The 13,932-nt window shown below is 56.4% G+C and overlaps 1 protein-coding gene across 3 annotated transcripts in view; it reads right to left on the reverse strand.

Moving 5' to 3' along the window:
• Positions 1-1,083: 1,083 nt before the first annotated feature.
• The window catches only part of NID1 (nidogen 1), a 37,559-nt gene continuing 24,710 nt past the window's right edge, over positions 1,084-13,932 (reverse strand). For all 3 annotated transcript variants that reach the window (XM_029047263.1, XM_029047262.1, XM_029047261.1), the window contains 8 exons: positions 9,742-9,969; positions 7,890-8,062; positions 5,739-5,865; positions 4,873-5,044; positions 4,180-4,337; positions 3,891-4,014; positions 2,935-3,047; positions 1,084-2,627 (listed from right to left, as the gene is read on the reverse strand). In XM_029047263.1, the coding sequence (XP_028903096.1) occupies positions 2,506-2,627; positions 2,935-3,047; positions 3,891-4,014; positions 4,180-4,337; positions 4,873-5,044; positions 5,739-5,865; positions 7,890-8,062; positions 9,742-9,969 (1,217 nt within the window). In that variant the 3' untranslated portion in view covers positions 1,084-2,505. The remainder of the gene's footprint in view (positions 2,628-2,934; positions 3,048-3,890; positions 4,015-4,179; positions 4,338-4,872; positions 5,045-5,738; positions 5,866-7,889; positions 8,063-9,741; positions 9,970-13,932) is intronic.

Consider the following 13,932-nt stretch of genomic DNA (forward strand, 5'->3'; position numbering starts at 1 on the left):
ATGGGGCAAATTGAGGGGAGGTGGAAGTATAGGGGATGGATCATTGGGCGGGGAGATGGGAGGCAGAGTTCTGAGGGGAGAGGGGAGGAAGGGGAACTGTCCCGGAACGCCCTCCCTCCTCACCTCCGCCAAACTCACTCTCTTCCCCTCTTCAAAGCCCTATTGAGAGCTCACCTCCTCCAAGAGGCCTTCCCAGAATGAGCTACCCCTTTTCCCTCTGCTCCCTCTCCTCCTCCCCCTTCACCTCCCCTCAGCTAAGCCCTCTTTCCCTCTGCTCCTCCCCCATCCCCTCAGCACTCTGCTCATCTGTATATATTTTTATTACCCTTTTTATTTTGCTAATGAGGTGTCCATCCCCTCGATTCTATCCATCGTGATTATGTTGTCTTGTTTTTGTCCGTCCGTCTCCTCCAATAAGACCGTGAGCCCATCGCTGGGCAGGGATTGTCTCTTCCTGTTGCCCAATTGTACATTCCAAGTGCTTAGTACAGCGCTGTGCGCATAGTAAGCCCTCAGTGAATACTATTGAATGAATAAATGACTCACCTGCACCACCTCCTCCTCTTCCTTCCGGTCCTTACCACAATGGATGCCAATGGTTCTTCTAATCCTGCCCTGAAAGCTATGAGAAGGGACCACTTCCTCTTCCCCCAGCTGGCAGGGAGGCTATCGGCCTCTTCTACCCAGCAGTAAGTGCTCAATAAATACAATTGATTGATCAGTTGATTGAGGGGGACACAGCTAAAGCCTTGGCCCGTTCTACCCAGCGGTAGGTGCTCAGTAAATACAATCGATTGATTGATTGACGGGGGCACAGCTAATGCCTTGGCCCTTCGGTGCGGGGAGGCTACTGGTCCACTCCACCCGGGAGTAAGTGCTCCATAAAGGCAATTGATTGACTGATTGACGGGCCTTGGCCCTGCAGCACCCCTGGGTCCCCCCACCCCGCCGTGGCCAAATGGGGTTTTCCCACCCTCGCCTCGACCTCCAGGCCTCAATCTGACAAGTGGCCACGAGCTGGGCTCCATCCTCCCCACCCGGCACGAGTCCCACCCCCTCAGCTCTCCACGTGGAGGTTACACATTTTTCTTTCACAAAATCTTTATTGGTTCCTGCACTCATCGCTGTACAGGTGTAAACGTTAACTGCCTCACCTGGCAGGATCATTCAGAGGGGGACAGTTATGGAGCACCTTCGTCTTTCGGCACATTTGTAGCAATTCCGTGGTTTTTATTCTCCAGAGACGTAGCGGATAAAATAGGAATAAAATGAAGTTACAAAAGCTATACCCCCTCCCCACACGAAAAAAAAAAAAGAAAAAAGGAAAAAAACCTCAGGGGGAAGATTTGCTACAGAGAGAGTTTGATATGTCACGATAAATATAAGGGAAGACGGGGGGTAGTCAACCCCAGATGGGGAGGGGTCTGCCCCCAACCGGAGTTCTCCAGGATGGGGTGCAGTTTGCACCAGAAAATACCACAGCTTTGGGTGTACGTGAGGCGGGGCCCCAGTTGGGATGGTGGGGAGACCCGGGCGGCGGGGGGAGGGAGAAGGGACGGATCGAGCCGGATGGGCTTAGTCCTAGGAACCGCAGCGGCTGTCGCGGCAGGCCGGCGGTACCCGGCCCAGAGGAGCTTGGTTAGCAGCGGGGTCCCTGCTCTTTGGTTCTCGGGTTCCCCATGGGCTTCAGGCGCCGTCACTTCCTATTTGGCCCAGAGAGCCAAAGGGCTTGCGCTCCTTCCGGCCGCAGGCCCCGAGGCGTCCCGGAGGAGCTCGCAGAGGGTCAAGGCCCAACTGGTTATGACTCTCAGGATGGGGGTGAAAGCTCTATTTTGGGGGGAGGGTGAGCAGCGAAGGAAAACACATGGCCGTGTGCCTCCTCACCTCCCCCCAGTTGGCACTGTCACCGCAGTCCGGGGCGGTGGGTGTGGACTGAACGAGCAGACGAAGGGGCGAAGGTGGCCTAGGGCCCAGACATGGCTGTACGCTAGATCGCAAGCTTCTTGATGGCAGGGATAGTGTCTACGACCTCCAACGTACTTTACTCTCCCAAGAGCTTAGAACAGTGCTCGGCACACAGTAAGCGCTCAATAAATACCACCGATTGACTCGGGGCTGGGGTGGGGGAGAAGCTGGGAGTCAGCACGGCCCCACCTCCGGACCCCAGGCTGGAAGCGGGGGTGGGGAGGAGCGGTCAAGACGAAGAGAGGCAGCGTCTGGGTCCGCTGTCGGGATCCGCTCCGGGCTTCACGTTCACCTCCGTGGGCCTGAGGGAAAACTGGAAGGGGAAAGAGGGAGGGATTGGGGGGGACCCCGCCCCTCAAGAGCAGGGGGCTGCCGGGGCGGTCTTCTCCCAGGGTAGGTCACCTAGGGGAGGGGCGGTCACTCCGCCTAAGCCGGAGTGCATCTCCGCCGCCGGTCTCTGGGTGGGCAGGGGAGGCGGGAGCTGGTCCGATCCCAGCCGGGCCGGTGTCCGCCGTGAACGGAGCCGGAGCGGGCGGGCGGTCACTTCCTCTCGACGCAGTCGACGGCCTCGGTGTTGTCGGGGCAGCGGCAGGATCGGCTCCCCGGGGTGGCCAGGCACAGGTGAGTGCAGCCCCCGTTGTTCACGGAGCAGTAGTTGTGGCCTGGACCGGATGGAACATTCGTTCTCGTTTTAGACCCGGGCGGGGGGAGGGAAGACGGGGAGGAAGTTGGCGGAGGGGCCAATCTGGGAGGCCCGGCTGGGCCGCGGTGGACCAGAGGAACCCCAGGTTGACACCCCGATGTCCCTGGGTGGGCTGCAGGGTCGGGAGGACGAGAGCCCGGATGCCTCTGGGCACCGGTTTCTCCACCAGTTCAGTGACCGCAGCGCCCCGCCAGCCTCCCCTTCCCCCTCTGGTCCCCTTGGGGAGCGCGAGCACTGCGGCTGGGGAGCGGAGGAGCAGCGGGTACCTTGGGGGCACTGGGCCAGGGCTGTGGTTATCCCATAGAGCCGCGTCTGTTTGTGCGGGTGGAAGGTGTCGGTCTCCTTGGACGCGTGACGATCCACGACCACCACCGCGTTCCTACCGGGAATCGGAAGCGGGGGGAAGCCGGGTTAGTGTCTCAGCTTCACCCTCGGGAGGGGCTGGGGGGAGGCGGGGGGTCCCCGACACCAGGCGGAGTCTATTTGGCCTGGCAGAGGGCAGGTCTGATCGCCCGCAGCGAGTCAGAGGCGGAGAGCCCGCCCTTCCGTGCCCTCTCCTCTCGGTCGTCAAACCCCCATCCCTCCCCTTGTTCACAGCCAAAAAGCCGCCCCCTCCGGGAGGCCTTCCCTGGCTACCCCCATCGCCCCCATCTCTGTGGCTCCCATTACATCCTGTAGCACCCAGAGCTGGTGCTCAGCACAGAGCCCCGCCTGGAGAATAGAGCAGATAGCAGCCAACGACGCTGACACCAAGAGCGAGTCCAGCCTTGCTTTCTCGGGAACGGGAGTGTGAGCTTGGGGGATAACGACAGCCCCCGGAGAAGGCCTGGGAGACCGTAAACGGCAGCGCCCCGGGGGGCTCGGCAGGACCCCGGGGGTCCCGGCAGGCCTCCCCGAATCGGGAGATGTGCGCGGACGAACCCCCGGCGTCCTGCTGGAAACCCCCCGTCCTTCTCTCCGTCGCCCCCAAGGTCCCATCCTGAGGCAGCCGGGAAGGTGTGTGTGATGGGGAAGTCTCAGGAGACTCCCCGCCAGTCCCCCCGGCCGTCTCCCCGCCCCCATGTTGACGGGGGTTTCCTCATCTGCAAAATGGGGATTAAGACTGTGAGCCCCACGACCGTGTCCAACCCGATTTGCTTGTGTTCCCACCCAGAGCTCAGTACGGTGCCTGGCACACGGTGAGCGCTTCACAGATACCACAGTTATTATTATTATTCCGTACATCTTCCAGTCGGTGTAGTACAGATCCTTGCCGAAGCTGGTCACGGCGAAGGGGTACTGCAGCCCCCCCAGGATGCGGCGGCGATCCGGCTGCGAGGGGTTCAGGCACTCGGCCCGGTGGGTGCCTGCACGGAGGAAGCGGTCCGGTCCGGGTTCCCGGGGAGAGGGCGGGGGGACCCCGGGAGACGGCCGCCTCCGCTCTCTTCCGCCACATCCCCCGGATCTACCGGCCCCGGGGGGGGCCCGACCGCGACCCACCCGCCGCCCGGGGGGGGCGACTCCCAACCCACCCGCATCGACCCAGCAGAGCAGTGAAGAGTGAGGGTCAAAGGTCAGGCCGTTGGGCAAGCCCAAGTCATCCTTCACGAGGACCCGGCGGTGGGTGCCGTCCAGGTAGGAGGTTTCGATTTTGGGGCTCTCCCTGTTCCAGTCGGTCCAGTAGAGGTTTCTGGGAGAGAGGAGAGATGAGAGACCACGGTCCCAGCAGAATCCAGGAACGCGTATTGGGTGGGATACACAAACACGCACGACGTGGGTTCGGGATTATCCAAGTCCAGGATCGCAAGGATTTGGGGGGCGGGAGGGTTGTTCCCAAGTGCCCAATTTAGAGCTCCGCTGCCCGGCACCCTCGGCTCTGCCGCGCTGCGTCTTTCCGGTGCCACGCTTTGGTCGGAATGAGGTCAGGGAATTAGAAAACATCCTTCCCCTAAGCGCCGAAGTAGATCCAAGATAATCAGCGATCAGGCTGGACGCGGTTCATGTCCCACAAGGGGCTCACAGTCTTAATCCCCATTTTACAGAGGAGGTAACTGAGGGACAGAGAGGTGAAGCCACTTGCCCAAGTACTTGGCACAAAAAAGGGCACCCTAACAATCAAGCAATGGTACCTATTGGGCATCTACCGTGTGCCGCTCGGGAGAGTACACTACAGCAGAGTTGGAGTTGACGGTCTCCAGGGGGAGGCGGCCATTAAGCTCATTTACCCTCTAACGGGGTCGGCGACGATGCCTCTGGGGTTCACCAGGTCCGACTCGAAGAGCACACGCCGCAGACCGCCGTCCAGCCTGGCCACTTCGATGCGGTCCAGCTGAGAGTCCGTCCAGAAAAGGTTGCGTCCCAGATGATCGACGGCTAGCCCCTCCGGGCTCCCCAGACCTGGAATGGGACGGGGCGCGGGGACAACCCGTTAGTTTCCCTTCACTTCTCTGGGCCTCAGTTCCCTCATCTGGAAAATGGGGAGTGAGACTGTGAGCCCCGTGTGGGACAGGGATTGTGTCCAACCTGATTTGCTTGTATCCACCCCAGCGCTTAGTACAGAGCCTGGCACACAGTAAGCACTTAACAGACACCATAATTATTATTATTATTATTTCCCCGAATGGATTCCCCCGCCTTCTTCCGAACTGGTTGGCTCTAGCCCTGTGGTCTCCTGCTAAGGCAAAATCCCAACGACCCTCTTACGTGTAATAATGATAACGATAATAATGGCGTTCGTTAAGTGCTTACTATGTGCCATGCGCTGTTCTAAGCACCGGGGTAGATATGAGATCATCAGGTTGGACACCGTCCCTGTCCCACGTAGGGTTCACAATCTCAATCACCATTTGACAGATGAGGAAACTGAGGCCCAGAGAAGTGAAACGACTTGCCCGAGGACACACAGCAGACAAGCGGTGGAGCCGGGATTAGAACCCAGGTCCTTTTGATTCCCAGGTGCAAGCTCTACCCGCTAGGCCATGCTGCCAAGCGCTCAGTACAGTGCTCTGCAGCGAGGAGGTGTTCAAGAGGTGCCACCGAAAGATGGGCTACGCAAATGAGGCGTCCCCTCTTCTGCTGGCCGCGGCCTCACCCTGTCCGATGATGGCGTCGGGCTCCCCGCCGTGCAGGCTGGCTCTGCCGATGGACGGCCCGCTGATGTCCGTCCAGTACACTACCTGGTCCACGCAGTCGAAGGCCAGCCCGATGATCACTTTATCCTGCAAGTCAACCCGCTCAGCCTTTACGACGTCCTCAGGAGTCAGACCAGACCCCGCCCCGTCCCACGGGGGCTCACGGGGACCGTAGCGCCGTCAGATGAGGAGACTGGGGCCCAGAGAGGTCTAGCGACTGGCACGGAGCCACACAGCGGGGCGAGCTGAGGCTAGAACCCGGTTCTCCGACCTCCCCCGTCCCCCGGCTCTCACCACTGGGCCACACTGCCTCCCTAAGGGTGTGGTGGATGAAGCTCTCCAGCTGACACCGAAATGGGCGACGCGTCCTGGGTATCCCCTGGAAAGCCTCTTTAAAAACTGGGGGCAACTCTTTTGTTTTTCAGTGCTATCAGCTCAGCGCTTACTCTGTGCCAGGCACTGAGCTAAGCGCTGGGGTCGAATTGAGCCCTTCGGATTGGACCCAGTCCATGTCCCACACGGGGCTCACAGTCTTCATCCCCAGGAGGAACCGAGGCCCAGGGAAGTGACTTGGCCAAGGTCACCCAGCAGGCAAGTGGCGGAGCTGGTAGATCCGAGGCCAGGGCTCTCTACCCGCTAGACCACACTGTGGGCAGGGACTGTCTCTACCTGTTGCCGATTTGTCCATTCCAAGAGCTTAGTGCAGTGCTCTGCACATAGTAAGCGCTCAGTAAATACTACTGAATGAATGAATGCTTCTCCACTCGTTTCCTCTGCCCGTATACTAGATGGCACTGATGAGGCTGACGGCACGGTCTCCATAAATAATATTCAGTCGGTCGTATTTATGGAGTGTTCACCGTGTGCAGAGCACTGTACTACGGGCTTGGGAGAGTACGATACAACAGTATAATAGACATAGTCCCTGCCCACAGTGAGCTTACGGTCAGCAGGGTTGCCGGGGCGGGTTGGTCACTGAGGTACCGACCTCTGGGGCTTGAAGAGGGCAGACTGGGGAGAAACCCGCAGTAATAATAATAATAATAATAATAATAATAATAACAGTATTAAGCACTTATTATGTGCCAAGCACTCTTCTAGGCACTGGGGTAGATACAAGCTAATCGGGTCGGGCACAGTCCTTGTCCTACCTGGGGCTCCCAGACTTCATCCCCATTTTCCAGATGAGGTAACCGAGGCCCAGAGAATAATAACAATAATGTTGGTATTTGTTAAGCGCTTACTATGTGCCGAGCACTGTTCTAAGCGGTGGGGTAGACACGGGAATCAGGATGTCCCACGTGGGGCTCCCAGTCTTAATCCCCATTTTACAGATGAGGTCACTGAGGCACAGAGAAGTGAAGCGACTTGCCCACAGTCACACAGCTGACAAGTGGCAGAGCTGGGATTCGAACTCATGACCTCTGACTCCAAAGCCCGGACTCTTTCCACTGAGCCACGCTGCTTCTCTGAAGTGAAGTGACCTGCCCAAGATCCCACAGCGGACAAGTGGCAAAGCCAGGATCAGAAGCCGGATCCTTCTGGCTCCCAAGCTATCCACTAGGCCATGCTGCTTCTCAGCAGCGCTTAGAACAGTGCCGCTGCTTAGAAGAGCGCTTGGCACATAGTAAGAGCTTACAAATACCATCATTATTATTATTATTATTAGAAGAGACCCAACCGTGGGACTTGGGGAGGCTCCATCGGCCCCGGGTCAATCACGAACCTCGGGGGGGCAGTTTTAATATCTGTCTCCTCTAGACTGTAAGCTCGTTGGGGGCAGGGATTGTGTCTGTTATAGTGTTCTACTGCGCTCTCCCAAGCGCTTAGCCCAGTGCTCTGCACACGGTAAGTGCTCAACAAATACGACTGACTGGTTGACCAAGATCCCCATCGACCGAGTTCCCCCAAAAGCACGAATAACGATCTCAGGTGGGGCAACTGAGGCTCCGAGGAATGTGTCCAAGATGTCCAGGGAAGGTCTGAGCTGGGGCCTGGGATGGAATATTCCCACGCCGAAGCCCTTCCCCTGGGATCCTCCGGCCTCTCTGGATCCCCAGGATTCTCTCCCCACCCCCGGCCATCTCCGGGGGTAGAAAGGAAGTACTCACCGGGATGTGAAGTAAGGCTTTGGCCTCGGCTTTCTTCATCCCGTTCCCTTCCAGCGGCAGCCGTTCGATCTTCCCCGTCTGCGCGAAGAGCAGGTGGGTTCCCGGGGGCGGGGGGATGACGGCCGGGGGCACCGAGGGGCCGGGGTGGAGCGGGGGAGCCACCGTGCTCAGGCCTAGCCGAGAAACCAAAGGACAAACTGAGTCTCGGTCGGGCTCGGGCTCGACCGCCAAAGCCCAGGAGCGCCCAGCTCGGTCCACGAGTAGCCGGGTGGCCTAGTGGACAGAGCCCGGGCTGGGAGTCGGAAGGACCTGGGTTCTAATCCCAGCTCTGCCGCTCGTCTGCTGGATGCCCCTGGGCAAGTCGCTTGGCTTCTCCGGCCCTCGGTTCCCTCATCTGTAAAATGGGGATGAAGACTGCGAGCCCCGTGGGGGGACGGGGACCGGGTCCAACCCGATTAGCTTGTATCTACCCCGGCGCTCAGAACAGCGCCTGGCACATAGTAAGTGCTTAACAGGTACCACAGGATCTTCAGCTCCGACCCCCGCTCACCCCCTTACTAAACGCAGGTTGGCGGGGCGCTGTAGTAGACAACCAGTCAGTAGCACCTGATCGCCATCTAGAGGCAGATGCTGTACTGGCCGCCCGGTACTGGGAGCAGAGGCTACGGAAGCTGTTGGGAAGCTCTGGGAATTTTCATCCACCGCGTTGCACTTGTTTGGCTGCTGCGAAAAAGGGTCGCGTGCAGTCTCACGGGGAGGGGAGAAACCGGTCTTATGCACCTGCGGGGTGACGGGCGGAGGTGACCATTACAGCCCCAACTCCGAAGGCCCGGGTGCCGATTCAGGCTCCGCCACTGGCCTGCCGGATAATAATAATAATAATAATAGAGAAGCAGCGTGGCTCCGTGGAAAGAGCACGGGCTTTAGAGTCAGAGGTCATGAGTTCGAATCCCAGCTCTGCCACTTGTCAGCTGTGGGACCGTGGGCAAGTCGCTTAACTTCTCTGTGCCTCAGTTACCTCATCGGTAAAATGGGGATTAAGACCGTGAGCCCCACGTGGGACATCCTGATTCCCCTGTGTCTACCCCAGCGCTTAGAACGGTGCTCGGCACGTAGTAAGCGCTTAACAAATACCAACATTATTATTATTATTAATAATAATTGTGGCATTTATAAAGTGCTTACTACGTGCCAGGCAGTGTTCTAAGTACTGGGATATTTTTATATATTTTCATTACCCTATTTATTTTGTTAATGAGATGTACATCGCCTTGATTCTATTCATTTGCTATTGTTTTAATGAGATGTTCATCCCCTTGATTCTATTTATTGCTACTGTTCATGTCAGTCCAACTCCCCCGATTAGACCGGAAGCCCGTCAAAGGGCAGGGAATGTCTCTGTCGCCGATTTGTCCATTCCAAGCGCTTAGTGCGGTGCTCTGCACATAGTAAGCGCTCAATAAATACTATTGAATGAATGAATGAATGGGATACTTATGAGAAAATTGGGGTGGACGCAGTCCCTGTCCCGCATGGGGCTCACAATTTTACAGATGAGGTAACCGAGGCCCAGAGAACTGAAGTGACTTGCCCCAGGCCACACAGCAGACAAGGCCAGAATTAGAACCCATGACCGTGAGTCACCTCCCCTCTCTGGGCCTCAGTTTCTTCATCTCTAAAACGGGGACAGGAGAACCACCTCCCTCCCTCTTAGGGTACAGCCGGATCCCCAGGTTGGGGGGCCGGGGCGGGGCATGATCCGAGCCTCTTGTCTCCTCCCGGCCTCTCCGTCTGGCGCTGGGCACGTAGGGGGCACCCGATGCGACCCGGAGCTTCCAGAGTCTCCACTTACACGGAGGTCTCATTCCCGGGCCCGTCCGCGTGCCAGCTATCTCGCTTCCGTGGCGATCCACGCACCAGCAGGACCCGGTGCTGCCGTGGCACTGGGTCGCCACGTAATTCCCGTGCTCGTCGCACTGAGGCACAAATATGCTCACGGGGCGGGGTCCCCTGGGGTCCAGAGCCCCCGCAGCCCCTAAAAGATGCTCCCTTTCTTGCTGGCACCTCGTCTTCTCAGTTTCTGCAAGGGAAAATGGGGGGTGGTTAGACAGTGTCCCCATCCCACCCAAATCATTATAGCGTAGACTCCTAGAGGGCAGAGAACTCGTGTCAGCTCCCGGGGCGGGGGAAGGAGGCAACAGGGAGGGCGGCCCGGACCCGAGAATCAGAAGGACTTGGGTTCTAATCCAGGCTCTGCCACTTGGCTGCTGTGTGACCTTGAGCAAGTCGCTTCACTTCCTCGAGCCTCAGTTCCCTCATCTGTAAAATGGGGATTGAGACCGTGAGCCTTGTGTGGATCACGGACTGTGTCCGGCTCAATTACCTTGTATTTAATCCAGTGCTTAGGACGGTGCCTGGAACCTAGTAAGAGATTAATGAATACCATGACAGTTCCCCCTATCAATCAGCGGTATTTACTAAGTGCTTACTGTTTGCAGAGCACTGTACTAAGCGCTTGGGAGAGTAAAATACAACTGACTGGCCGAAAATCCCTGCCTTCAGTTAGCTTATCACCTACCCGCACTGGCTAGAGTTTAAGCTTCTTGTGGACAAGGAAAAGGTATCATGCTTTTGTTCCTCTAGTCTGTAAGCTTGTGGTGGGCAGGGAATGTCTGCCAACTCTGTTCTATCGGACTCTCCCAAGCGTTTAGTATAGTACTCTGCACCCAGTAAGCGTTCAATAAATGCCACTGATTGACCGTACTCTCCTGAGTGCTCAGGACAGTGTTCTGCACTCGCTAGGAGCTCAATGAATACCACTCATTCATTGATTAATGAATTCCTTTAATTACCATGCCTCGTTTTTACTGATCCCTGGATTCAAAACTCCCACCGGACTAAGACTATCCCCACAGCTGAACTCTGTGCCTTTAAATGGCATTTTAGGGTTCTGTGTTTGTTTAAAATTGACCTCGCAGTTGTCTCAGACTTCTTCCCCACCCCTCTAAAACCAAGGAGGGGCAGCCAGCTCCACAGTCCTTTCTTTACACATCCCTCTTCAATCACCCCCAGCTGTTTCGTTATTAATGGTATTTGTTAAGCGCTTACTATGTGCCAGGTACTGTAGTAAGGGTTGGGATAGATACAAGCTAATCAGGCAAGACGTAGTCCGTGTCGCACACGGGGCTCACAGCATTCATCCCCATTTTACAGATAAGTGAGGCACAGAGAAGTGACTTGCCCAAGGTCCCGCACGGCAGACAAGTGGCGGAGCCGGGATCGGAACCCAGGTCCTTCTGATCCCCAGACCCGTGGTCTATCCACTAAGCCGTGCTGCTTCTCGGCGTGGCAGTCTCCCTGCCGATTCTTGGTTCTGTTTCCTAACTACGCCTCTCCTTCAATCGCGGGTCGGGTACTGCCGGGGTAGCAGAATTCAGGGAGGGTGTGTGGCTCTGTGGTCAGCGGAGATCCTTGGGCCTGGACGTAGCAAGCCGGGCTGCAATTGTCACCACGGACCCCTCCCTCTGCAGATGGGCCCAGACAGGAGCGTCTTAAACAATCCCATGTTCCCGCATGTCCTCTCGGAACTGAACGTACATAAAGTTGCTTCCCCTGCAGAAGTGGAAACTAGACAGATGGAGCTACATCCTACAGTCACCAATCCTCCGAGTGGCGGGTGGCTTTTGAACGTCTAAACCGTCTTGTCGAGTCCGGTTAAACACGGCTCGGGGTTGACGTGGCGTGCGACCGACACGCTAAAGCTGGAGCCGGCTGTACGTTACGTGTCGAGAGACATTTTCTCTCCACGGTTGTCCGGACTGAGGTCGACGGGGATTCGGAAAGTGGAGCTTAGAAGTGTGTTTATGGCTGGGGAGGGGCTGGGGAACTTCTGATCTCACAGGCTGCCTGGGGTTTTGACCTCATCTCTGCCGGATTCATCCAATCTTAGCGAGTGCTTCTATGTGCAGAGCACCGTACTGAGTGCCGGATCCTAATAGGCAGAAGTTAGCTCTACCCCTTTGGTTTCCGACTTCTGGGGCAGGGAGGGAGGGATTTCCTCTAAAAGCCTGGAACGGGGCCTTACGGGTGGTGGCCTGAGAGACGAAGCCACTCCCCAGTTTCAGTTAAATGGGCGTTTAGCACAGGGCACTGTACCCAGGACAGGCTAAGAGGAGTAGTTAGCAATTGAGTCATTCCTGCCTGCTTTACTCATACGCTTTCCTGGGAGATGAATACACCTATTCAAACCCCTTCCCCCACCTCAAAGCCTTATCGAAGGCCCATCTCTTCCAAGAAGCCTTCCCTGACTAAATCCTCCTTTCCCCTTCTCCCACTCCCTTCTGCGTTCCTTGACTTGCTCCGTTTATTCATTCCCCCTCCCAGCCCCACGGCACTCATGTCGATATTCATAGTTTATTTACATTCATGTCCGTCTCCCCTCCAGACGGTAAACTCCTTGTGGGCAGGGAATGTGTTTGTTGATTGTTATATTGTACTCTCCCAAGAGCTCAGTACAGTGCTCTGCACATAGGGCTCAATAAATCTGATCGAATGAATGACTACTACATACAACCACTAATAATAAGTACTCTAATAGTATCGTAATATAATACTATAATATTATTAAGTAAGCACTCAGGATTGTAGGCTGATTGACTCCGGGATGGATCGAGAACATTATAGCGAGGGATTTTTTTTCTTTTTACATGCTGGCCCATAAAAAGATAAGTAGAGAATTATGTCGGACTGTCCCTTGAAGCCCTTCAGGACTGGGGGGTGGGTTTTACCCATCCAGCTGGCAAGGGGTCTCAGCCCGGGCGGCCTCAGGGGTTAAATCTCAGGATGTGGGAGGATTGCAACTTTAGCCAACTGGGGATTAAAGAAACAATTAAAGCAATTAGGGTTTAAGGAAAGAATTGCAAAGAACAATTGTCAAGCTACATTTACCACCTCTCCTGAGATGTTCAGGGCAGACAGGGACGGGTGGCCTTTCCTCAGCTCTCACCAGCAAGGAAGATCATGGGAGATTAAGGCCCTGATACATCTGGACAGAATGTCTGCTGAAAAACGGCTCCTCCAAGTCCTGGCTGCATAATCAATCGACGGTATTTACTGCAGAGCACTGCGCTAAGCGCTCGGGGGGACAAGGGCGAGGCGAGCTCCAAACGGATCCAGTGATTGGCGAGGGCGTCAGGGTGGCGGCTTTCAATCGTATTGAGCTCTTGCTGTGTGCAGAGCGCTGTACTAAGCGCTTGGAAAGTACAATTCAGCAATAGAGAGAGACAAATCCCTGCCCACCACGGGCTTACAGTCTAGCAACGGGCTTCCCTGGTCTCTCCGGCTCCATCGGGGAAAGAACCCGGATAAGGAGCCAAATCGCCCAAGTGGACGTCCTGTGGGATCGAGGGCAGTCATTCCCCGAGCCATCGTCCCCATGTCGTGAGCACGGGTGTGAGTGTGGGTTTGTGGCCCAAGTGCAGGAGGCCAGGCCCGATGACGAATATTTCGGTTACCCGAATCACTCGTCGTTCCGTCTTGCTCCTCTCGCCTGTCTGTTGGAGCAGCTCGGGGGTCCTTTAACCAACCTCCACCCCGCCACCGTTTCAATTTAGCTTCTTCATCAGCGACCCGATCCACCCACGCTCCTATGGCAAGGAGGATTCTAGGGAGAAAGGATTTATTGGGCAACCCCCGGGGCGGGGGGCAAAGCATCAAAGTGCTCGCGGAGAGACGGGGTGGGCTGGCCGCACGTAGTTTTTCTGGCGCCCACCCACCCGCTTCCTGTCCCAGCCCCTCAGCCCAGCTCATGTCTGTTTAGTAAACAGAGAGCGAACAGTTCAAACATCTGTTTCGTTTTGAACTGGCAGAAAAAAGCAGGCAAGAATTGAGACATTCCAACAGCTATTAAGAACTCCCGAGTTCAACGGTCAGGTTATTAGTAACTCTTTCATGAACGAGCCCCGTACTTTAAGTATACCCACAGTCCTCTGCCACAACACCTCCCGGGGCTTCTGGAATTAAGTCGGTCCCAGGCCCATCCACA

Source organism: Ornithorhynchus anatinus, chromosome 19 (genome assembly GCF_004115215.2).
Source record: "Ornithorhynchus anatinus isolate Pmale09 chromosome 19, mOrnAna1.pri.v4, whole genome shotgun sequence".
Taxonomy (NCBI): domain Eukaryota; kingdom Metazoa; phylum Chordata; class Mammalia; order Monotremata; family Ornithorhynchidae; genus Ornithorhynchus; species Ornithorhynchus anatinus.